The sequence below is a fragment of the Perognathus longimembris genome, chromosome 2, assembly GCF_023159225.1.
Source record: "Perognathus longimembris pacificus isolate PPM17 chromosome 2, ASM2315922v1, whole genome shotgun sequence".
NCBI lineage: Eukaryota > Metazoa > Chordata > Mammalia > Rodentia > Heteromyidae > Perognathus > Perognathus longimembris.
The window spans coordinates 103,914,708-103,942,135 of record NC_063162.1 but is presented as its reverse complement, the minus strand read 5'-3'; the positions used below and the strand labels follow the sequence as shown (position 1 = coordinate 103,942,135).

The following is a 27,428-nucleotide window of genomic DNA, read 5'->3' as shown; positions in this document are numbered from 1 at the left end:
GAGGAGCCCCAAGCTGTAGCATTACATAAAAGTAGAGTTTCTCAAGGCAGATTTTCCAAAGAGAAAAATAAATTAATTGGGTTTGTAGGTTGAAAGGAAAAATCCCAAGAGACAAAAAACTGACCTCTCTGCAGGTCCCACATTGAGAGACATCTGAAAAGGCTGGAAACAGCTAGGGTAATGCTTTTCACTTTAAAATAAGTCTCCATGGACACAAATGAAAAATTTAACTCTTTAATATTGTTTTCTAGAGACTTTTGGTTTTTTTTAAAGGGAAACTGTCAGCCTCATTGTATATTTATGTATTTATTTCCAAACAGAGCTGTATTATTTACTAAAAATTTTAAAGTGTACACTTTATAATTTTACCTAATCCTCATATTTATGAGGTAGACACTGTTGGTTAATTCCATGTTACACATGGAGAAACTGAGGCACAGAGAGGTTGGGTATCTTTTGCTCAATGTCATGCTAATAAGTTAATCCCAGACAGTTTGGCTCAACAGATATATGTTAACGATATCTGTCTTTTGCATATTGAGGTTTTAACTCAGGGTTTTGTGCTTGCTAGGTGGACATCATACTGCTTGAACCATACTTCCAGCATGTTATACTCTTTTTTTTATTGAGGTAGGGTATTCGTTTTTGGCAGGTTCAGCCTGGACTATGATCTTCCGATCTATATTCCCCACTGTAGCTGAAATAACAGGTACACACTACTGTGTCCAGTATTTTTCTGTTGAGGTGGAGTCTTGTGAAATTTTTTTTCCATGTTATCCTGGAACTACGAGCCTTCAGATTTCATCATCCCATGCAGCTGGAGGATAAGCATCCCATGCAGCTATTGGTTGATCTGAGGTCTAGCAATTTTTTTTTTTCTTGAACTGGCTTTGAACCACCATCTTCTTGATCTTTATCATCTAAGTAGTTAGGACTACAGACATGAGCCACTAGTAGCAACTAGCTACAATCTGGTTTTTTTTTTAAGATTTTATTTATTTATTTGTTTGTTTGTTTGTTTATTTATTTATTTTTGCCAGTCCTGGGCCTTGGACTCAGGGCCTGAGCACTGTCCCTGGCTTTTTGCTCAAGGCTAACACTCTACCCCTTGAGCCACAGCGCCACTTCTGGCCATTTTCTATATATGTGTTGCTGGGGAATCGAACCCAGGGCTTCATGTATAGGAGGCAAGCACTCTTGCCACTAGGCCATATTCCCAGCCCTACAATCTGTATTCTTAAACCATTGCATAACCTTGCCTTGAAAAGTATACATAAAATTGAAAAAATCATGGTGTTATTTTAAAAGCAGATTGCTACTTAAAGAGCCTCCTTTTGTGTTTAAAAAGGTTATTAGTTCTCTTCTTCAGATGAGATCGGGCGCGTTCAGGGTGGTATGGCCGTAGACTAGTTCTCTTCTTCAGTCTACCAAGTTGAGCAGGAATCTCAAATCTGACATGCTCTCATTTCTTCCTCATTCACTGCTCCTATTGCCTCTAGATTTGAGTAACTTGTGATGGGTAGAAGTTTTAGGGAAAATTCATCATTCTAACACTCAGCCATAAGGTGACACTGAATAGGATTCTAGAAGGGAGGGCTTTGATAGGTGTGAAAGTCCTTGGCGAGCTGTTAGCTGGGCAGCATGATTGCTTCCCTGGGAAGGTTCTATGTTCAGTCTGAACCTGAGTCTAATATCATGAGTGAGCACCAGGGAGGGCAAAGATTCCTCACATCTGTAACACCTGCCAACAGAGCACAAAGAGGGAAACAAGGCTGAAGATATCAAAACTTCAAATACTTACCTAGATGTGGATGTGTACTGGCCTCTGTTGGAGCTAGACCAAGACAAGAAAAGAGAAAGATAATAGATTAGCAACAAAGAAAATGCACAAATGCAGTTAAGCAATCACAAGTGCAATTTTACTACTTGAGTCACACTAAACAGATCAAATGGCTAGGTATTTTTAAGAAACAAAATAAAAACAAGTGCTAGTAACTATTCTAATAATGATGGGAAATTATTTAGCTATATTATTTAAAAATAATTGTTTTCTCTTGAATGAACAGAATCAGTTGCACACAGAAAAAGCACTTATTTTTGTCTTGTATGTAAGTGTATCTGATAGGGGGGCACAGAAACGGTGGGACAAAGGGTGAACCAATTCAGCAGTGACACTCACTAGACACTATGTTGGAAATGAACTATGCAACTTGGGGGGAAGGGAAGTCAGGACAGAAAAACTGGGAAAGCATGAGGGAGGGTTGACACTGTTCCAAAAGAAATGTGCTCATTACCTGACCTATGTAATCCCTTTATATATCACCTTTACAATAAAATTTTAAAAAAATAGATGTACTCTAAGGGCCAGGCACTGAAAGTTCATGCCTATATTTCTATTTATTAAGGAGGCTGAGATCTGAGGATCACAATTTGAAGCCAGCCCAGCCAAATAGTCTGTGAGATTCTTATCCCCAATTAACTATCAGAAAGCTGGAAGTGGGGCTGTGGCTTAAGTGGTAGCCTTGATCACAAAGGCTCAGGCCCTGGAGCCAAGCCCAAAAATCAGCACACACACACACACACACACACACACACGATGTACTCTAAATATTAAATATACACCAGATTTTGGAGTCTTAGTATAAAAAAGAATTTAAAATATCACATTAATAATTTCATCTTGAACATATATTAAAATTATCAATATCTTATATATTCTGCAGTAACATATATTGTCAAATTAAGTTCACTTATTTAATTTTTTATTTTTATGGCAACTCTAAACATATTTAGTATTACACATAAGGCTCAAATTATACTTCTATTGGGCAGTGCTGAACTACAACTAGGAAGGATATCTGTACTGGGCTCAATTGGGGAATTATTGCCACACAAAATGTGGGGGGCTTATGGAAGGAAATCATGTCAATTGGGCAGACTGCATACAGGGAAGGCAATATAAGACCCGTGAAATCATTTACTATGTGATAGGATAGACACATATGCTTCTTTGTATGTTTCTTGTCAGCTGCCCACAGCTGTCCATCTCTACTGATAATTTTGTGTGTCCTGTGAATAATGCTATACATATCCAAATAGTCTTTGGTAGGAAAAAAGTTTCCTCGTACCTAGAAGAAGAGTTCATTTAGGCTCTTTAAAAACAACAACAATAAACAAACAAAATCAGAAATGATAGTTTGGCTTCATTTTTAAATTATATTTTTGTTATATTTAATCATAAAAAGGAGTTACCATTCAACAAATCAGTTTGTGAGTATAATGCATCTTGATCGATGTTACTCCTTTCATCATTCTCCCCCATCCCTTCCAACCCATCCACTCCTCTAAATTTTCTGAATTTCATAGAATATTCATTGACTGCATTGCCTCTTTCCAAAAAAAAAAAAAAAAACAAAAACAAAAAAGCTGAATCCACTGACATCCTAGAATAAGCTTTTTGGAAAAAACTAGTTGTACTTGATTTTCTCAAAAGTTATCCTCCTTAACAGATGTACTTTTCTTTCAAGTGATTTATTCTACAAGGGATCTTTTATCCCATTATGTGACTTCAAAATACAGCCAATACTTCAGCACACTTGATGAACAAATTATTGTAAAGGACTGAGAACAATACAGAAGACAGAAAAAGAGATATGATGCCTAAAAAGGAATTGGGAGTTTTTTTGAAAAGTTTTTGAGTCTAGTAAGCACACATATATAGATATATGATGACAGATAATTCTTACAAATCCAGGTGTTATATTACAGGAACATATATCCTGAATCATTTTGGAATTCAAAGGCCCTGGGTAGTTTTGCCTCAGGTTTCTCTTCACCTAATTTGAAATTCAAATATATTAAATTTCCAAAGCTAAATATGACAAATTAGACATGGTCTGTGAAGTTAGTATTTAATGAGCTATGAACCTAGACTTTCATCTCCCCAGGAATAATTTCTTTATTACTTTTTGTATTTTATTGCAATAAAGCACCATTTGACCTTCAAGTATGATAATTAAGCTTCCAAAAATGTTATAAATTTAGAATGAAAATAGTTCTCTCTGTGTTCAGGAACATACTTATGATCAGTATAAAAGATTACCCAATATTTAAAGACAGCTAAATTATACACAGAAGCAGCAATATTAGCAATTATTTACTCTCTTGTCTTCCCATTTCCCACCTCAATTTGATTTGCGTTGTGTAACAGTTTGTCATTTTTCATATTCTAAAGTAAACTGAATAGGAACAAAACAAATATCTATCTTTATAACCTATGATTGGGGAACAGAGGACTCTTTAAGATTTATTCTACTGTGAAATTCTACTGTGAACTGTCAATAATAGAACCTTAATGACTAAAACTCATGACTCATTGTCTGACTCTTATGCCCACATCTTTCCTGGGGAAGATAGTTATATACTTTCTTTAAAAACCTGCCTTCAATATGAATGAATTTTTTAAGTAAAAATTCAAAATACAGAACAACCTACTACTTACATTTTGGTGAGTTTTTACATTTAAAAATATTATTGTTTTTTAAGAAATGAAATTAGCAGATGGATAAATGAGGGAGGAAGGCCAGTTGTATGTTGATTGGAAGACAGAGAATACTTATGTTTTAAAACCATTCAGAGACAGGAAGATTGACAAGAAACACAAGGAAGTGGAGCTATAGGGAGAGAGATGCAAGGATGATCCAGAGAGGACCTTGGAATCCAGATTACCTGAGGATTTTAGGCTAAGAGTAACAAAACGCGCTTGTGTCTAGGAGCATCCTTATGAATGGGTGGAAGGATTAAGCAAAAAAAGGAGCAGTAAGCATGCAATGAGATGATTAGTCTAAGCACTATTAACGTTATTCTTAAAAACACTGAGTATAGGGCTGGGGATATGGCCTAGTGGCAAGAGTGCTTGCCTCGTATACATGAGGCCCGAGGTTCGATTCCCCAGCACCACATATACAGAAAATGGCCAGAAGTGGCGCTGTGGCTCAAGTGGCAGAGTGCTAGCCTTGAGCAAGAAGAAGCCAGGGACAGTGCTCAGGCCCTGAGTCCAAGCCCCAGGACTGGCCAAAAAAAAAAACACTGAGTATAGGCATGGAAGACAAAGGAATGAACAAAAAAATGCCTGGATGATTGTGAAGTCACTAACTAGAACAATAGCAAAAGGATGCAGATTTAGGGGAAAGTAAAGTCCAGATTAGAGTATATTAAGTTCAAATGGGTTCTGAATATAATGAAGACAGCTAACATTCACAGAATATCAACGTACTGACCACCATGTCATCATGGCATTCAATCTTTATGCCTTCACTTTATTTTTCTACATGGAGACTATTATGCCAGGCTTTGGGGAATGAGTCATAATGTCAGTGTCATAATTCTCCCTATTTTAAAGATGAGTGAATTGAGTGTCAGAAACATTACATGGCCAGAAAGTACAAGAACAGTAATTCAAAACAAGGAATAGCTAAAAACTTCATGTCTTCAAACATGCTGCTTTAAATGAGTTTCTGAGTTAACACCAGGCAAATGGACAGAGTGTGAAAGATATAAACCACAGTTGTGAATGAGATGACCAGTCTCAACAGAAGAATATGAGCTCATGAAAGGAGTCACTAACCAGCTCCAAAACACACAGTGTAGAAAGCAGAGGAATCCACAAAGAAACTGAGAAAGAGCAAGGAGGTCAGACACTATGAAGACCAGAGTCCTTGGACTAGCTGGCATCTTAGTAAAATAATGAAGACCATGTGACTGTCAGTTTCCACCATGTGCTGATAGTAGGCCAGATGTCAGGGTTAGGAGTGATGCCCAAGAACAAGCAGTGCTTTTTCAAGAAGCTGAAGTGCAGAGGACAAAAATAATCAGTGTGCATATTCAAAGGATCTCTGAAGATCTCTGAAGATATGGAAGCTACAAAAATGAATAAATAAATAAAAGAAGGTAAGGTTCTTGGAGCAAGAGCCTTAGAGAATATGGAAGGAATGTCTTTTCATGAGTTTATATTTTTCTGTAAATGTATTTTGCTCCTTCTCTCCTGTGTTTGAACTGGCATACCTATATTATAAGCTATTTAAGAACAGGGTAAGACACTCCCTTATATTGCCACACATCTCCCTTGGGCTTGATATGGTGTCACACATATGCCCAGTAGGGATAGACTGCAGTATTAATACTAATTAATTAATTAATTAAACTAATTAATACTAATATACTCCAATTCCTAAAAACTTGATTATAGAACATTGTTATGGGAATCTCCACATGTGTATTAAAATAAGGTTGGACTAGTGCACTGCATGAAATAATATTTTACAAGTCAAAACAAAATTGTGATTTATAATGCTAACAACAGGTTTGTAATTAAATAGATCCAAGAAGTTATATTAAAACTTCGGTCATGTCCTTCAAAATATGGGGCAATCAAGCAAATTACAGGGCAACATGAGTGGCAAACTGACTTCTACAGGCATTCAGAAGATGTCAATGTCAAATTCTTCTCAGGCATAAATCTTCTTCTGACTTTGGACTAGATAAAGCTGTCAAGTAGCAATGTATACAGCCTTCAGACGTGAAAAGAAGGCTGTTTAAATCTATGTTCAATCACCTTGGAATAAGCAGCACCAGTCTAGGGTATTCTTCTTCAGGAAATTAAAAAAGTAGCCAAACCCATCCACAGCCAGTAAGAAAAAATTTTACTATGGCCATGTGAGTCAGCTCTTTGTCACTCCCCTTAATCTTGCCTGTTTTGAAGATCACGTGGAGATGCATTTGTCTGCCATAGCCCCAGGAGAGCTTTAGTTTCTTCCCTATCAGGTAGCTAGTGAGACCTTGAAGCAAAATTGGAGGATTCTTGATGTTTTTTCCCTGGGCCTCTTAGTCCAACTCTCTAAGGATGGGATATAAGAACTACACTGATATTCAAGCAACAAAACAGCCATAGGGAATACAGATGTCTTTGCCCAACAATGTTGTTGTTTTTTTAATTTTAATTTTAATTTTCAAACTGATGTACAGAGAGGTTACAGTTTCATACATTAGGCACTGGATACATTTCTTTTACTGTTTGTTACCTCCTTTAAGACTAGGAAAATTCAAATGAATCACATTAGATTTTTCCCTGCAACAAATGTACATGGTAAAAACCCACTTGTGACTATTAGAGAGAAATAAAACTGATTAAATAAAGACCATGTATTGCAAGTTACTGGAAAGACATTTCATAATATAAGCTATTGAGTAACAAGGATATGGTCATAGAAAGTTTTACAACACTTGTCTACACTTTGTACAATGAAGGGATATAAAAGGTCCATTTAAAAGTTTAGGTACACTCCATGTTATGGAAATAACTGTTATATCACTGTTTTAATTACTTTCAACATGCCATGTGAAACCGTAGCTTCTATTGTTGATGATCCTCTTGTATCCCCTTCCTGTGGTTATACCTGCACTATCACTGTATCTCATCTGAGTACACTGGATACAGTATATACTGGTATTAGAACAAGGGAAGTGAAAGGGAATATCAAAATCGAGAGACAAAGGATAAAAAGACATATGACTCCAAAAGCAATACTTGCAAAACCATTTGGTGTAAACCAACTGAACAACTCATGGGGGGAAGAAGGAAAAGGGGAGGGGGAGGGGGAAATGAGGGAGGAGGTAACAAACAGTACAAGAAATGTACCCAAGGCCTAACGTATGAAACTGTAACCTCTCTGTACATCACTTTGACAATAAGTAAGAAAATAAATAAATAAATAAATAAATAAATAAATAAATAAATAAATAAATAAATGTTTAGGCACAGTGACTGGGAATGTGGCTTAGTGGTAGAGTGCTTATAGCATGCATGAAGCCCTGGGTTCCAATCCTCAGCACCACATACATAGAAAAGGTCAGAAGTGGAGCTGTGACTCAAGTGGTAGAGTGCTAGCCTTGAGCAAAAGAAGCTCAGAGACAGTGCCCAGGCCCTGAGTTCAAGTCCCAGGACTAGCATATAAAAAAAATCAGTTACAATTCAACAGTGAAAGCTACTAAACCTTATTTTGGAGATGAACTTTACAACTTGGGGGTGGGGAGGGAAATCAGGAGAAGATAAAGTGGGGGGAAAATGAAGGAGAAGGTGAAACTGTTCAAAAGGAAATGTACTCATTACCTGACTTATGTAACTGTACCCCCTCTGTATATAACCTTTATAATAATTTTTTTAATTTAGGTACAATAAATGAGCACACAAGATAATGCTAAGTGAAATGAACTCCAAGTTACAGAAATTAGTGGTTTATCGTTGTTGTTTTCAACATACCATGTGAAATTATGTCATTTTCTTTTGTCTTTCTTCTCGAGGATTTTACCCGTGATGTCACTGTAAATGATTTTGGTATGCTAGGTATGGTATATACATTTATTGGAACTAGGGAAGGAAGGAGAGCATTAAAATGGAGAGACAAAGGGGAAAAGGCAAACCAATGCAACAGCAAAACTTATGAGACAATATGCTGTAAACCAACTGTACAACTTGAGGGCAGGGGGAGAGAACTGGGGTGGGGAAAGGTGGAAGAAAAACAAAGGAGGAGATAACAAGTTTGAAATGTACTCATTGCCTTATACATGAAATGTACCCAAAGCCTAACGTATGAAACTGTAACCTCTCTGTACATCACTTTGACAATAAATAAGTAAAAAAGAAAGAAAGAAAGAAAGAAACTATAACCCTTCTGTACATCACTTTGACAAAAATAAATTAATAAATTTAGGTTCATATCCTGGGGAGATTTGGTAAATTAGCTGCATCTTCTGAAAACATCTAGATCAGAGTAAAATATCATTGACCCAATCAAATCACCCTGAACTTATAAAGATAATCTATTACCAATGACAAACTAATATTCAGTATTTTGGCTTTATGATTTCTTAATAATCTTGTACTCACAAATGTCATGACCATCCACACTGAGATGCCCAAAAATTACTTTATTAATTGGTTTAAAACATAAATTCTAATTCATATTTCAAGTGCCCTTTCTAGTACTCTTTCCTATTGCTGTGGTTTAGAAAGAGTGTGAGTGTGACACAAAGATTCATGTGCTAGGAGCTTAGTCCCAGACTGATGCTATTAAAGTGACAGAACCCTTAAGAGACCTCCAGGAAGTTAGTTAGGTCATTGGGGCATGCCTTTGGAAGAGAAAAAATAAATTAGTCTTTATTTATTTTCAGTTGTAGTGGTCAAACCTGGGGTCTCACATTATTGTTACTACTTATTTACTCTACCACTGAGCTATACCCCCAGCCCTATGAGGAACTCTTGAGTTCTGGAAAAGTTAAAAACTCTCTATATTTTGTGGAGTTGTTTATTAAACTCTTCCACCCCTTTAGTTCACAACTTAACTAAACTTTTGTTAACTAAAATGACTTAAAATTTCCAGAGGTTGGTGTCGGAATTAAGTGTCTGGCCTGATAGCACTATTCAATGCAAGTAGAAAACATATCCATGCTTTCTACCACTCACTGATTTGAGGGTGATGAATAGTAGTATAATTGCCACGCCTGGCAGAAAAGAGCCAAGGTTGGTTGGTTGTTTTGTTTTTTGCACCAGCTGTAAGTCTGATCCCTCCCCCTCTCCAAGATAAAACATTTGCCTTAGTTATAGCCACTTTTCTCAATCCAATAACAGAGAATTCCAGTATGGTTTATAAATGGCAAGCACCCTTTGGGGCACTTCAGGGCATGACTGTTGTCAGATCACTAAGTCTGCCATCTGGCCTTGCTAAATAATGTGTGTGTTTGAAGAGGGCATGCCAAGAAGCTCACAGTACTGTAGCAGCAGCAGCAGCAGCAGCCATGATATGCTCATATCACCTTCACACTGGACAGCCTTGTCTGGCAGGTAGATTTACAAGGGCTCTAAAAAGTATGTATTCTCTCTTAGGTTTAAAGAAAATTGAGCAGTAGTAATAATCTGGGTGTTGTTTTTTTTTTTTTTTTTTGTAAATCAAAGTCAGGGTGCTGCAGACTTTTAATGTTTAATTTTTGAAAGTTAAGAATCTACTTAGAAGCTGGGTTTAGTAGTATTTGCCTACAATTCCAGCTATGCAGGAGCAAGTGTTAGGAGGATTATTGTCAAAAGCTGGTCGGGGCAATGACATGAGACTGTATCTGAAAAACAAACTAAAAGTAAAAGGTCTAGAGACGTTGATTAAGTGGTGGAACACTCATCTAGCAAGTGCAAGACCCTAGTACCACCATTTACTTGGCATAATGGAGTTGACATTGGGCTGTCAGTTCAGTGATTTGCATTCAAGCCCTTGCCACTTTTGAATAGTGTACATTTTGTCCACTTTTTTGGCTTTGTTGCTTAGTCTACAGAAAAGGACACTACAGTTCTGTGATCATAGAATAAATTCAACCTCAGTATTTGTATACTACATTTATACTGATAATTTCCATAGCACTATCTTATGTGATTCAGAGGTGGGCATTTTAGGTTTGCAGCAGTAATTTTTGTGAAAGACCGATCTCTCCTAGTTCCTTTAAAAACTTTAGTCTATCCTAAAAGTTCTTCTGCCTTTGATTTGATCTTCTCAAACAACAAATATTGACCATCACTTTAAAACCACTTACTGACATTTTGGACAATCTCTAGATAGTTACAATGGCCAATTGCTTTGCCACTTCTTGAACTTTGCTCTAATTTCACCTTCTCAGAGACTTATCTCACTTATTGGTACTGTATTTAAAATCCTGATCTGCCTCTTCCTCCTTTACATTTTCTATTTTCAGGTATTTTTCCTACAGCTTCCAACATGGTATCACATGCACACATGTATTATATCTCATAATTATTGCCTTTCTTCTCTCTCCAAGTACCTAGCCTAAACCAGAGCCTGGTCTCCTGGTAGACGTTCAATAATCCTTGGTGAACACTAAATGCTTAGTAATTCTGTTCTGCTTTTTTGTTGTTGTTGTTACTGCTACCTTTAAGGCCAACGGGAATACACAGCCTAACCTACACACACTACCACCACCATCAACCCTAGAGTAGAGACAAGAAAATGCTATCTTCTTGTATGCACCCTGACATGTCAATAGAACTCAGCTGCTGTGTTTACAGCTACTTAAAATATCAAAATTCAAGGTAGAGCTGTGAACGTCCCTGAATCTGGTCTAGTGACTAAGAGCACTAAGGGGACTCATTCGAGTTTACATAAACATTTGTGAATAATTCTAGCATATACATGTACAACCTGAGGATCAATGTAAGGCACATTGTTTTGGTGAAAATTGTCTTCTAGGGTTCAGGACAAACACTCAAGGAAAAAGATTTTTCAGGGGGCTGGGGATATGGCCTAGTGGCAAGAGTGCTTGCCTCGTATACATGAGGCCCTGGGTTCGATTCCCCAGCACCACATATACAGAAAATGGCCAGAAGGGGCGCTGTGGCTCAAGTGGCAGAGTGCTAGCCTTGAGCAAGAAGAAGCCAGGGACCAGTGCTCAGGCCCTGAGTCGAAGCCCCAGGACTGGCCAAAAAAAAAAAAGATTTTTCAGGAAGGGCAATACTATTCAACCCTAAAATAGTTAACTCAATTACACAACAATTACTGAGTGTTTTCTTTGGGTTAAGTGTTATTATATATTAAGCAGTATGAAAAATTTAGTTAGAATTCTTCTTTCCATGAAGCTCTCATTCATGTCAGAGAAATGAGCCTTTGAACACATAATTATGATACAATGCAGATAGGCCATGTCAAGCATCAGGCCAATTCTGGGCTGGGGATGGAGCTTAGTGGTAGTGGTACATGTGCAAGGCCAGCAACACAGGAAAAGTCAGACAAGCCCTCACATGGTGGAGGGGATGGGGGAGTCACAGTTTAGGATTTCACTTTGGTTCTGGAGTAGCAATTTATTCCACCTGCCCAGCACAGCAGAATTGCCCGCCCTTCTTCAAATGTAGAACTCCAAAGCCTGGCACATGGTGGTGGTACACACAGATAACTCCACTTTACAGGAAGGTGGAGAAGAGTAGATTACAATTTGAGATCATTCCAGATAAAAAGCTTGGGGAGGCCCTATCTCAAAAACAAGTCGGGGGTTGGGAAAGTGGTTCAGCTGTAGAGTGCTTGCCTAGCAGGCATGAAGCCCTGGGTTATATTCCTCAGCACCACATATATAGAAAAAGCTGGAGGTGGTACTGTGGCCCAAGTGGTAGAGTGGTAGCCTTGAGCAAAAAGAAGCCAGGGTCAGTGCTCAGGCCCTGAGTTCAAGCCCCAGGACTGGCAAAAAAAAAAAAAAAAAAACACAGAATCATAATAAATACCTAATAACAAAAAAAGAGTCAAGACTGTGGTACATGTTTGTAATCCGACCTATGCAGGAGTACAGAGAGGAGGATAATGTGATTCTCGCCCTCATTTAAAGCAAAAGTACACCTGAAATACAAACGAAAGTAAAAGTGGGCATGGTAATAGGGCACTTGCCTAGCAAATTATAAGTCCTGAGTTCAGTCCCCAATATGTCAAAAGAGTAAAACATCCTTATAACCCAAGTCATATGTTTACTGTAAAATTTAGAAAATTCTAATGAAGTTGGGGGGAGAAAATGGAGTATTCTCATTCCTACCACACCAGTCCGTTTATGTTCTTTCATCGCAGCTAACCTTGCTAAATCATTTGCTCCAGCAAGATTTGTTCATTTTATGATTTACTTGGCCTTGCCTCTGTGCCAACATGCCAGTGTAGTCTGGTCATACAGGCAGAGAGCACCACCCACTTCTCTATAAATCTAAAGCCCTTGTAAAGCCTAAAGTCCAAAAGTAAATGACTTTCTCACTGGCTTTCTCTCCTTGGCCTCAAGAAAAGTAGCCCCTGATATCTGTCAGCTGGTCTGGCTCCCAGCTGAGCCTTAATGTACATCTGCCAAACAAAACCAATCTCACTAAACATCAGACAAGGCCACTGTGCAACCAGGATTGATAGAGACCAAAGCAAGGCCATTTCATAATTGTGTCTGAACAAAGACATAATTTTAACATTGTCAAAGTGACAATGTATCAAATATCCTCTTCTCCTAACTAATAGGAAAAGATGATGCCTAACAAGTCTGGAAACATGATTAGGCAAAGCAGGCTCCAGAGTATAGGATTCAAATAACAATGAGTGATTGGCAGAGGGCACTTCATTCAGCAAGTTTTCAGATAGAAATAAGAGGATGACAAGAAATGACGTAGAAGATGCAAAGTAAAGTCAGACAGTGAAGGCTTTTTTCTCAGGTGTGTTAAACAGTAGGGCTTTTACTCTGATGACAAACTATTGTTTCTGACTTGGTAGCTTGAAGGAGTTTAAGCATGGAGATGATAGATTGATGTTTGCACTTTAGAAAGCTCATTATTACAGCTCTTCATTGGGACAGTGAGAGTGGAGCAATCAGGGAAGAGGCTACTAAGAAATTCCCAAAGAAGGTGATGCAACATGATGCAAGTTGGGTTAGCAGAATGAGGGAGGAGATAAATGGAATTTCCTCTTATTTAATCTTTTTTTCTTAATTTTGGTAGTACTGGGAACTGAAGTCAGGGACCTCGCAGTTGTTAGGCATGGGATCTACCACCTGAGCCATGACCCAAGTATTTTTTATATTTGTTTGTATTGTTTTAATGAACTTACTTTGTTTGCTTTTCAAAGACTTTCTAGTATTTTGTCCTATTGATCTCTGACCACTATTTTTCTACCCCTACCCCCGAAGTAGGTTAGTCTGTAGGTATGCACTACCATAACATGTTAAACTTGTTTTGAAGTTGTTGTTTGTTTGTGTTTTATTTTTGCTGGTCCTGGGGCTTAAACTCTGGGCCTGGCAGTGTCCTTGGGCTCCTTTTGCTCAAGGATAGTGCTCTACTTGAACTACAGCATCACTTCTAGCTTTTTCTGAGTATTTTATTGAATATAAGCGTCTCACGGACTTTTCCTGCCCAGGATGGCTTTCACACAAGATCCTCTGATCTCGGCCTGCTGAGTAGCTAGGATTACAGTCTCACTAACTTTTGCCTGGGCTAGCCTGGAACTGCTATCTTCTTAATTCTGCCTCTTAATTTTGTTTTTCATTCCCTTTTTTTCTTAAACCACTCAGACCTTTCAGAATAGCTCCCTAGGAGTCATTTCCTAAGGACACCAGGCAAATTTAGCTACTTTTGTGACCCATGATGGGTCTCCCATCTCCGTCATAGCCTTAATTCCTCAAGAATAGAAAATGGGTTTTTCATTTCTATAACTATACTCAGCACTGAGTTAAAGTATAAGTTTTACAAATGCTAGATGTACACATACAGAATGAAATCTTTCAGTGAAGGTCTGCTAAGAAAAGAGGTCAGGGTCACAACTACTTAAAGCTTCACCTTATGTTTTCTAATAGCTTCACTGTTTCAATATAGTTCACCAATAATACAATCTTATAATAATAGGTGTTCCCAAGCTATTTGTTTTGTTTAAATGGTTTAATTAGAATCAACAAACCTACTAAATATGGAAAGGCACTATTCTCTGGTATATAGTAACAGCCATTTTCTCTCTAATAAATATATTACATATTCCTCATCTAATGCTGAGAAAAACATTTTCATGTTAAAATTGTGTTATTTTATTTGAGAAAATATTAATGTTTTAATTAAAAATAGATAGGACCAAAATAAAGACAGTTTATAACACCAATTATTTTCCTTATTATTTCCAGACAGCAGGAAGCATCTTTCTTGTTAGTATTCTTTTCAACCTTATATTGGTTTAAACTGATGAGATGTCAGTGGATTTGGTGCTGTTGAAGAGCTCAGTGATCTCCTTTTGGTCCTGGTATATACAGCATTTTTAATAATATCCACATCTATCATCATGCAAATTAGGTTCATGTGTAATACTACTGTATAAAATTTTTCTCACTTATTGAGACTTTTTTCACACTGAGTTTTCTTGGGTTTTTAATTTTATTTTAAATAACTCAATCCGAATAAATCATATCTAGTAGAAAAGGCTAGAAAATTTAAAGGCTTAAACAAAATTAGGTTTCAGGCAATGAAAAACATTTTTTCCTGACATTATTCATTTTTAAGGATATTCGTGTTCATTGCTATACAGTTCTGTGAACATTTTTATCATCAGGAAAAAGATTTACATTTGACAGACTTGTATATTTCAAATATTTGCATTCTCAAAGTCATAGACTAGGACAAGGGATATAGCTCAGTGGCAGAAAGCTTGCCTAGCATATGCAAGGCCCAATGCTCAATTCCCAGCATCACAAACAGAACCACAGAATAAATCTGTATACCCAAGTAGTTTGAATGATATCTGTGAAACTATATTTTTATTCAAGAATTATGTAATAAGCAGTCAAATATCACCTTACTTAGATAAAAATCACATTTATTATACCTACACAAATATGTAGACATATAAACAACTGAAAGTAAACTGTGTGTTTAGGTTTCTCTAAAAACAATGTAAGTTTCCTTATTTTTCCTAAGCTTATCAGTATTTCTAGAAAAAAGGTAGTTAATAGAATTTTTAAATTAAATAATGTAATTCTTAACAAATCCCCCAAAATATCATTCTAAACAACATCAAACAAACCTATGTCTACTATGAGCTGAGAAAATAGTACAACAATTAAAGAACTTCAAGCATATTCATTATTTAGATGCTTAATCAAAAAATTTAGTAATTTCTTCAATCTATTCCATTCCATTCCAGGTAATATGCCTGCTCTAAAAATCACTGAGGCATGGCCCCTGAACCTTAAAATCTTGGGCTGAGGTAAGCATCCTCCACTTTTCAGAGGCAAGGTATACTACAATGGAGGCACAAAGTTGGTGAAAGTTTAGTGGGTAGGAGGAACAAATCTGCAGAGAGGCAAAGATCTTGGTTCCCGAATTTTCCAGTAGTGTGTGCACATGCCTGCACGTGTAAGCATCTATAACACAGTCCCAAAGCAGAAGTCACTTAGTGTCTTTGGAGTCCTGTCATACACAATGTATTCTGTACATTGAATCTAAAGTGAATATAATATTCATAGGTCTTAAACGAATAGTGCACACAGTTGAAGCAATGTCATGGATACTATTTAAAAGAAATCATCAGAAGTATTTACATTGGTAAGACATTTACATGGTTAGTTAAGTAGAATACATTCTTGAGGCATTTCAGTAGTATTTTGGCACAACTACAAAGGACTCATTAGGAAAATTACAAAATTAGAGTACATTTTCTTGTGATTCGTTTTGTTCACATTTAGAATTTTCAGAATCCTGTAGATCTTTTAACAAATAAACATTAGGGGTATGATGTGGTCAATAATTCAACTTTTCAAACATCATGATCAAATAGTAGTAATGAAATCTTACTTAGTAAATCACAGTGGCTACCGAAAACAGTTTGAACATAATCAACATAAACAAGTCAAATTTGACCCTTACCTCCTTGTTCACACAACTGCTGGGCTAATGCATCTTTGAAAATAACCTGGCCTCTATGTGTAGCTGTAGCCCTAGAAATAAAAAGGAAAGGTTTAAGTCACATATTCCAGTATGTTTGATATTAGTGTCTTCTAAAAAGAAGAGTTAAAATTATTCTTAAACTTTAATTTGTAGATATTTTTAGATACTTGTTATTAAGTAATTATACAAAGTGGCTTCAATTGTAGAAGTCATGTTGTGAGTACAACTGTATATGATCAATGTTACTCCTTCCACTTCTTTCCCCATCCCATCTCTACACTCAGGTTACTCTGTAGATATTATTTTGTTTTCAAGATCTCATTTCACTTTACTCCTAACCTGACAAGTTAAACTAAAATACCAAAGCAGTATGGAGGTTCCTGAAAAGACTAAATATAGAGTTTCCCTTTGATGCAGCAATTCCACTCCTGGGCATTTATACAATAGACCACAAACAAGGCCACAACCATGTTAACTTCAGTACTGTTTACCACAACCAAGATATGGAATCAACCCAGATGCCCCTTAGTGGATGAATAAGAAAGAAAATGTGGTGTATAATACAATGGAATTCTATTCATCCATCAGAAGTAATGATATTGTACCATTTATAAGGAAATGGAAAAAAATTGTAGTAAGCAAAGTAAGCCAAACTCAAGAAACATAGGCTACATGATTTCCTTCATTTGTGATACAAGAATATGTCTATACCTCTATAAACACATTGTATCACTGGAACTGATTTTGGTATCATGAACATTTTATATACATGTATTGGAACTAGGGAAGGGAAAGGAAATACCAAAATTGAGAGACAAAGGATAAAAAGACAAACCAATGCAACAGCAATACTTACAAAACTATATGGTGTAAACCAACTGTACAACTCATGGAGGGCAGGAGGGAAGTGGGGAGAGGGGAAGGTAGGGGGGGATGAGGGAGGAAGTAACAAGTTGGATAAGAAATGTATACACTGCCTTACGTATGAAACTGTAACCCCTCTGTACATCACTTTGAAAATAAAGAAATGAAAAAAAAAATACACTGGAACATGATAATTATACATTCACACATAGTGACACCAAAGGAGGATACAGTTAGGAGTGGATCAACAGCTCAATAACTATGTACGTATGATCAAATAAAATAATACTTATTGAAATTAACTCCAATAAATGGAAACAAGAAAATTTATTTTTCTTTTTAAAATTTTTTTATTCCCTTTTTTTATTTTTTATTGTCAAACTGATGTTAGGCATGGGATACATTTCTTGTACTATTTGTTACCTCCTACCTCATTCCCTCTTCCCTCCTCCCCCTTTTGCTTTCCCCCCATGAGTTGTTCAGTTGATTTACACTAAACAGTTTTGCAAGTATTGCTTTTGTAGTTGTTTGTCTTTTGTTACCCTGTGTCTCTCAATTTTGGTATTCCCTTCCAATTTCCCAGTTCTAATACCAGTATACATGGTTTCCAATGTACTCAAATAAGATACAGAGATAGTGCAGGTACAACCACAGGAAGGGGATACAAGAGGGTCATCAATAATAAAAGCTACGGTTTTACATCACATGTTGAAAGTAATTACAACAGTGATATAACACTCGTTTCCATGACATGGAGTTCATTTCACTTAGCATCATGTTATGTGTTCATAACTATTATGTGTATTATGTTATGTGTTCATAGCTATTGGGCTCTTGTGATCCTCTGCTGTGACTAGCCTAAACCTGTGCTAATTATTCCCTATGAGGGAGACCATAGAGTCCATGATTCTTTAGGTCTGGCTCACTTCACTTAGTATAATTTTTTCCAAGTCCTTCCATTTCCTTACAAATGGGACAATGTCATTCTTTCTGATAGAGGCATAAAATTCCATTGTGTATATGTACCACATTTTCCTGATCCATTCGTCTACTGAGGGGCATCTGGGTTGGTTCCATATTTTAGCTATGACACATTGTGCTGTGGTGAACATTGTTGTGCTGGTGGCTTTAGTGTGTTCTTGTTTGTGGTCTTTTGGGTAGATGCCCAAAAGTGGGGCTGCTGGGTCATAGGTTAGCTCTATGTTTAGCCTTCTCAGGAATCTCCATACCGCATTCCAGAGTGGCTGAACCAATTTACATTCCCACCAACAATGAAGTAGGGTTCCCTTTCAGCCACATCCCCTCCAGTATTTGTTATTGTTAGTTTTCTTGATATAGGACATTCTTACTGGGGTGAGATGGAATATCAACGTTGTTTTGATTTGCATTTCTTTTATGGCCAGTGATGTAGAGCACTTTTTCATATGTCTCTTGGCCATTCTCATTTCCTCATCAGAGAAGTCTCTTTTTAAGTCTTTAGCCCACTTGTTGAGGGGGCTATTGGTTCTTGGCAGTTTTGTTTTGGCGGAATGTAATTTTTTTAGTTCTGCATATATTTTAGATATGAGGCCTTTGTCCGTTGTATGGCCGGTAAAGATCATTTCCCAATCTGTGGGCTTTCTGTTTATCTGAAACAAGAATATTTATTTTTCTTGTTGCTGTTTTTGTTTCCCGTACCTTTTGTCTTACTTGTAAGTTTTTTTGTTTGGGGGAAATAAATGGGGGCACACAAAGGGTGTGACAAAGGGTGAACAAATGGAGCAGTGATACTCACTAGACACTATGTTGAAAATGAACCATAAAACATGGGATGGGAGAGAGAAAAAACTGTGGGCAAACGAGAGAAGGAAGTGACACTGTTCAAAAAGAAATGTACTCATAACCTGACCTATATAACTGAAATCCCTCTGTACACTGACTGCCTTTACAATAATTTTTTTAAAGATTAAAAAAAAACCCATCAAGTGCAGCAGTTGAAAATGAACTTTGCAACTTGTGGGTGGGGATGAAAGAGAAAAACTTGGAGAGATCCAGGGAAGACATGACTGTTCAAAAAGAAATGTACTCATTACCTGACTTATGTAACTATATCACCTTTACAATAACAGTATGAGGAGTGGGTAACACTGTTCAAAAAGAAATGTACTTTATCTGGCTTATGTAACTGTAAACCCTCTGTGCATCACATTTACAATAAAAATTTAAAAATACTTAAAATAATACAAAAAATAAATGGAGGAATTTAAACAGTGATAGAAAAGAATGCTTAAACCAATGCACCTGGCTTGATCATTATTTCTTCCCAGGAAATGTTGATATAAAATATTTTATGGAGTAATGATACTAATACTTAAGATAGACTTGCTTAAGGTACTTTCCTCTCTGAAATCAAGCCATCATAGCCCAAGAGAGGCAAGGCAATGTATTTTCCAAAAAAGAGAATGAGGGCTATTCATAGCTTTCATGCTAACAAAATCTGTTAGAATAAAGTACAACACCCCCTCCCTCACTGAGTTAAATTCACCATTTGAAGGAGATGTGCATCTTTTACCTCCTCTAATCAGAGCTATGCACATGTAGTGCTGAAGAAAAAGAAAAAGGAAAACAGCAGTTGTTATTCCATGGCTATAATAGGAAATGTCTTTTTAAAGGAAGAATTATTTATTCTTTATATATAAAGGTTTTTCTTTAAAAATAATTCTTCTGGTGAAAACATATATTACTGAAATGAATTTGGAACAGAAAAAGCATTTTTAAGCAATTAACTTTTTCAAAAACCAGTTCATACAAAACGTCTTTACTAACTAAAAATGTATTAATAAACATTGATTTGTTAAAAAAAATAACCATAAGAAAGAAAACAATAATAAATCTTGACTTTACTTAGTTAAAAATCACCATAAGAAAGAAAATTGATTCAGTCATCATCTCCTGCAAATAGATTATGTACAACCACTGTTTTATGTCAGAAGATTCAAAGTTTGACCTCTGCATTTTTCTTCTACAGAGTACCCTCTGCCCAACTCATCATGGGCTGGGTTCACAAAGGGTCTCCTGGCTTCCAGCATTCCCCACTCTTGTCTTCATGTGTATGTGTTGTTGCACACCTCTTGTTTTCCATCCTGCAAAAGTCATCTAATAAACTAATCCATGACTAAATGTTAATAAGCAAGAATTCTTTAAGCTAACATATTTTGGCCATAAAACTGAATAATCTACTTTAGCTAACACACACACACACGTGTAAAATAGTGACAGTTTTGAAGGGCGATACAATTAGAAAAGTTATTATAGAGCAGCCTTCCACTCAGAGTATGTGACACTTAGTAAGTGGAGTCAAGCCTTTGTTGTTTCATATTAATTCTTACCAAAATTACATAAAATCAGATGCTATCATTTGCTCTGGGTAGTTATATATTCATAAAATTTCCTTTGCTTTCAGAAAGATTGGCCAATCCAAGTCATAAACTTCTCTAGTCATCATCACTACAAGAAACATAGTGACTTTATTTACCCAACAACATTCTTCAAATCAATTAAGCCAAGTACTTCTGAGGTTACATATATTTATAATAGCAACATCACAATGACATGTGTAGAATTTTAATTTGACATCTACTTTGGAAAGGGACATCCCTTCAGAAATTGCTAACCAACAACAACAAAACAAAACCTCCTACAGCATATAGAGTTTTAAAATTATCTATTCTGGTTATCTTCTGATTGTCCACATACCATATTTCTAACACAAGGTTTCCTGCCCACACATTTAGCTAGCACTGTAGTCTGTGTTTCCCATGAAAAAGAAAGCTAATGTGTAGTGATAAGATACTCCCATCAAGGTCTCCCATTATCTCAGTTTCAAATATATCAGAACATTTTAGTCAGTATCTGGTACCATGTGATTAGTCCCCACTGTCTTCCTATTACTTAGTTTTTTTTTCAGATTTATATTTCTTGCTATTATCTATTAGTTTGCTTCTTCCACTCTGGCTTAATGTACAAATCCATAAATTCGTGAGGAAGTATAAGAATTCTTAAAATAAGAAGCAGCTTTGGGTTCCTCCAGTCAAAAATTCTTTAGCAATGGCACTCATTTTTAACCAGATAAGAAATTCCATCATAGAAAACAGGCACCCTGGCTTTTTTAGGGGGGGGGTGCAGTCTGGGGCTTAAACTCAGGGCCTGGGTGCTGTCCCAGAGCTCTTGTGCTCAAGGCTATCACTCTACCACTCAAGCCACAGCTCCACTTCTGGTTTACACCCTGGCTTTCAGAGTGGGATTTCCTCTCCTCACCCAACTTGCTCAATAAAACCATTCCCCACATCTTCCTGGTGATGGTAAGAATTTCTCCGGAACACTTAGGGATTTGAGGAGTTGATTTTGAAAGCCACTGGTCTCTCAACTGAATATGGATTGGAACCTGAGGATAGCAGAGACATTAACCTTCTGTGGGTTGCACAGCCTGTTAAAGGAAGACAGAACCGGATTTGGGGTCTGTAGTTCTCAGGCTTGGATTCTTTGCACCTAGTGTAGGATCCACATGATGTCATCTTGAGAGTCACAAGGAGAAGTGGTAGGGAGTGCTCTCGGTAGCAATCTACTCCACCACAGAATCTAGGCTTTGCATATTCTCACTATTTATTTTGTTTGAAAAAGGACTCTGCAATGTAAAACTGGTTCAGGAGCACTGCACCTCATGTTCTCAATGCAATCATCTCAAATGTTTTACTTGGGAAAAGCAGAAGTAAAGAGTAGCAATAATAACACTTGTTATTATAGTATTTACTTTGAATTAAATTGTAATCTTTCTAAGCTCTGTTTGTGAGTTCTACATCAGCCATCTAAGGATACTAACGACAGCACTGAGTTAGGTACTTTTCTTCCCAGTTTCCTGGAACATACACTTATTGTCGATTTACTAATGTCACATAACTAGAGATAAAGTCAAAATTCAAATCTAGGCAGTCTGCATGTTGAATCCTGCTTTAAGCTTTACATCCAATTTTCACTAGCTTGGTTCAAAGATTAGTGGTAGCTTTCAATCTCTGTAGAGAGGGAGAAACCTGCTTTCAGCACCTGATTTTTAAAGTCCTATTTTCTCTAGCTTATGCTTTCTGGTCCAACCCCTCAGGCTATAGCTCTTTGACTTAACCTCCTTTTAGAAAAATGAGCTTCATATTTATTTCTAATTTGAACCTAGGTCACATAGCCAGCAACTTCATGGGAATTGTCTTTAAAAATATCATCTCTCAACCTTGTCTCCAACAGGTCTATGAGTCCCTAAACTTTATTCAATGTATTGCTGCTCTGTCACATTTCCTCCAGCAGGCCCCTAACTTTTCAATTCTATTTGCTTCTCTACCCAACACAAGTGGCATCCAAAGCACTGTAGGGTGGATTGCTGCAAGACATATGCATATTGAGAGATGATTACATGTATTACCTTCTTTGCAAACCTTTAAATTACTCAGAGACATTTTAATATAAATTTGTCCTGCCATGTAGTAGGTGCATGGATGGCAAGTATGCCTGCTTAGTCACATCTTATCTTACAGAGAGGAATGAGACGTCCACGTGACCAGCAAAAACAAGCCTACTTTGTTTCAGGCAGGATGTGATGTCAATGATGTCAGGCCTATTTGAACATATTTAGAGCTATGACATAATTCATGGTGGTTTATTTGAAGAAGTATAGCTTTGATTTCTACAGAAACATGTATATATATATATACATATATATATATATGAACTCTATTTTGATATACAGAAAACTACTAGAAGCACAGTCATTAAAAATTAAAAGACTCTAGAGTCAGGTCCTCCAATTATTATTTTTCTTTTAAGAATACACAGATATGGTATATGGTGACAGATCTTATTCATTTTCACAATTATCATGTTACATAACTTTTAGCTCACTTTTGAGGAAGGGCTATCAGATCTGTAAATGCTGATAATTATCATGCTTGTACTACTTGCCCTTAATTTTCCATAATTAACAATAATTTTTCTGAAGAATTCAGAAAATAAACTCATTGTTCACTTTTCTGGGGAGAAGACTCAATTTCTCAAAAAAGTTCATAATAAGTACTTACTTATATTATTGGAAGACACATAGAGCTCCAAAATAAGCCTGCTAGCAAGAGCCTCTATTAAGTAAGTAATTATAAAATCATTTGGGGCTGCTCTAATCTACCATTTGAAAAGGCTGTCTAAATCCTCCAATGATGGTTCATTAGGATTGCCATATCTAGTTCTTAAAATAGCCTTTGTTATTATGATCTTAAAAGACCATGTGATATTCTTATCTCAACTAAGCCCCTAGTAAAATGGTCTGCCCAAAGCATTTGCCTTACATACGAAACTATAACACCTCTGTACAACACTTTAACAATAAAGAAATGGGAAAAATAAATTATGTATACATGGTGCTGTGGAATAGGACTAAAGCCCAGTCTACAACAATAAAACCCATCATTTGAACATAGTAAGCTGCTTACTTTATGACTTTGAGACCACTTCTCTACTGCAATAACTTCAAAGTCTCCATCTAGGAATAAGGGTAACCTGAAATATAGCATTTACTTGAAGATATTAATATTCATTGATTACTCTCTCAACCTACATAGACTCCAAGCTAATAGAATAGAAAGAATCATCAATTAAAAAGAAATTACCCATCAAAAGCATTATGAACAGTCCTAATGACCCAAACATACAAAGAAATTAAAACTATGTATTTTTTCAGTTCACAATTTGCTTCTAATATGCAATATAGTCATACAATTTCCAAAGAAGGAATACAAAGGGTTATACTACAATTCTTCCAACTAAGTACAAAAAGAAATGACTGGAAGTAGAGCCGTGGTTCAACTGGTAGAGTTCTAGCCGCACAAAAGTGAATCAAAGACAGTGCCCAGTCCTTGAGTTCAAGCCCCCGGACTAGCACCGTAATAAAATAAGTACATAAATGAAACTAAGACAATGTGCTTTACCTCTAGGGGTGAGTGAATTTCCATCTTTCTCTACTGATTTCCCCATGAAATCTCATATGCTGCTATGTCTTGGGAATCCATAGCCAAGAGGGCATGCACTAGACAGCCAACTCAAGTTAACTTAGGATAATGTAAGTATGCCAAGCTGTCCTACAGAAACTATTTGAAATGTGGGAAAAGAAAAAGATGGTCTGAGTTTGGTAAATTTAGTCTTCAATGGAATCAATTTACTTTAAATTATTTTGTGTTTATCATTAGTAAATTACTGTACTTCCTATTTTAGGAATGTGGGTTTACGCTTATTAAGACAAGAAAAAACATCCAAATGTTTTATAACAAATACAAAAGGAAAATGAAAAACAAGAGTCTTGCTACATAGCCCAGGCTGAACTTGAATTTATAATCCTCCCGCCTCCACCTCCCAGCTGTTGGGATTATAGGTATGTATCACCATGCCTGGTTTAAACTCTCATCTTTCCTTATGTCAAGACATTACAAAGTAAGTGAATGTGAATATTTTCACAGTGTTTTACATTTCCAAATTTTACTGTTTGTGTTGGTATTACAGCTTTATCTCTTATTCCTAAACCACAGCATTATTTTCATGGTCAAATGTACAATTATTTTCTGTCCCAGAAAATAACCAATTTCACTATTAATGGAAATTATCTGGTAGCCATCCTTAAAGGTCAACAAATACATGACTTAGCTGTTTCTGATTAAGGTATAATTTTATTAGAAAGATAAAGAATGTATGGATGAAACAATTTAAGTAGGAAAAATAAATTAATGATTACTACTAACTCAATTTCCAAGTAAATCAGCAAAGTCAACTATGGAAATTTAGATGTAAGATCCACATTCATCTAACATAGTTTATATTCCTTAGATAGTACAGGCTGAGCATCTCTAATCCAGAACCAGAGACAAAATGCTCCCAAGTATGAACATTTTTGACCACCAGCATGATATAGTACAAATAGAAAATTCTACTGTTGACCTTACACACAGGCAAAATGCACAAAAATATTGTACAAATTTATTTAAAACTATATGTATAAGAAACATATTAAGTTTGTGTTTAGTTCCCATTTCCAAAGTAGCTCATTATATGTAAATATTCCAAGATCTAAAATTCAAAATACTTCTGGTCTCAATCATTTCTGAAAGGAATCCTCAACCTGTATATGTTTATCCACAGAAACTGCCCTGAAGTAACTATTTCTTGGAAAGAGTGCAATTAGATGATAATATGTGGTCAAAGTAAGTTTTGCTATCAAATATTTTTGAGAAATCAATTTCCATTATGACACATTTTCATTATTTACCATCTTCCAGAGTGTTTTTAAAACAACTGCATTCTAGAAATGACTTCCAAACCAAAAAAAAATGTTTTTCATACCACCTCTTATTAAAGTCACTAAAATTCTTTTAAAAATTATTTGAGAGGCTTTACTGTTTCAAACACCTTTTAATGAAGTAAGTTTATGAGAACTAGCCTCCAGGGCACCCTTCAGGAGGAAAAGACAAACAGGCAAAAGCTACACCGTTTTACAAAAAGAAGCCTTAGTAAAAATCATGTTACACACTGCATAGTAAATGAAGAAGTTGAGAGTGTTTTGTGACAACAGCTATGCAAAATATTTAGGTGTCACCACTGAATGGAGAGTGTCAATTACAAATGTGCAAGAATAAGAGCTTTATTCTAGGACTGCACTCATTCTCTTCATTTTTAGGCCATGTCACATGTCACCCTTCATGTACTTTCTTTTTTAAATCTATTTTTATAAACTGATGAAACTGGATAACTGTCTAATGTGCAAGCAAGTGATCTGTGACAAGAGACATGGGTTTGTCTTATGGGTCAATTATATATATGGACCTGAGACAACTATTCACTTTTTGAAACAAGACTACAAAACTCACACTACTTATTTTTCATGACTGTGGTGCAAATCAGATTAAATCCATTCTGTGAAAATATGAAAACACAAGGAGTTATAGGGATGATGTCCTGACTGGAGAGTTTAGAAACTACTGGCACAAAAGTGAAAAGGAAGTGACAATCTAACATATCAAAGACCACTTTTAAAGGGTAAAATTGGAAGATTTCAGTGCCTTATGACCGAGACAAAAGCAACGAAAAGTCTAATAAAGAATAAAATTTCTAACCTAGTTAATTACTTGTTACAAACTAAGCAGTATTGGTGTGTTTTTGCAAAGGAATGGTGGCAAAGCTATAAGCTATATGTTACAGGATATGATATTGAATATTTCCTGTTGCAAAAATCATTTGCATTATGGAAGATTTTAAAAGAAAAACCCAACTAGATTGGTGATCACTATTGACATTTTAGTAAACTGTATATCCTGGCAGCTTTAAAATTATTTTATTTTATTTTGCCAATACTGAATTTGATTTCAGGGCCTAGGGATTACTTTGCTAGTGCTCTACCATTTGAGCCATTCCTCCAGCCTGGCTTTTGACTGGTTAATTTGGAGATGGAGATCCTTGGAATTTTCTTCTGAGCTTCCTACAACTGGAATCTTCCTGATCTGGGACTTCTGATTAGCTGAGATTATAGCTAAGAACCAACAGTGGTTGGTATGTAAATGCAAAGCTTTTAAAATTGTTTGTCTGCAATTGTTTATCTCTTTACATTTAGAATTTATTATAAGTCCTTCATAGATCATTAACATATCATAATCCTTCACAAGTTTAGACAAGATTTTTGAAAGCTACAGAACATTCCACTGATACTGCTGAATCATAATTTAACTATTATACTTTAAATATTAGTAGAGATTTACTTGTTTACAAGAGTCTTAGTAATGAAGTGTATAAAAATCAGATACTATCGTCTGCCTTTTAACACAGGTTTACAGAAATGGGATAAATGAATGAAATGAAAAAGCATCTACATATACATTTATTTGTTACAGACAGAATGTGTCTATTCATATGCTGGAGTTCTAATATGCAATGATATTTAGAGGTCTGGCCTTTGGGAGGTCTCCATGAAGTCGGGAGGGTAAAGCTCCTATAATAGGATTAGTGTCCATATAAAAAAGGAGAGAACAAA

General features: G+C 36.2%; 1 protein-coding gene across 1 annotated transcript in view; it reads right to left on the bottom strand.

Moving 5' to 3' along the window:
* Nucleotides 1-27,428, bottom strand: part of Reln (reelin) — a 435,472-nt gene that overhangs the window by 244,710 nt on the left and 163,334 nt on the right. The window contains exons 4-5 of the mRNA XM_048339842.1: nt 16,463-16,533; nt 1,802-1,834 (exon numbers count right to left, since the gene is read on the bottom strand). Coding sequence (XP_048195799.1) covers nt 1,802-1,834; nt 16,463-16,533 — 104 coding nt within the window. The remainder of the gene's footprint in view (nt 1-1,801; nt 1,835-16,462; nt 16,534-27,428) is intronic.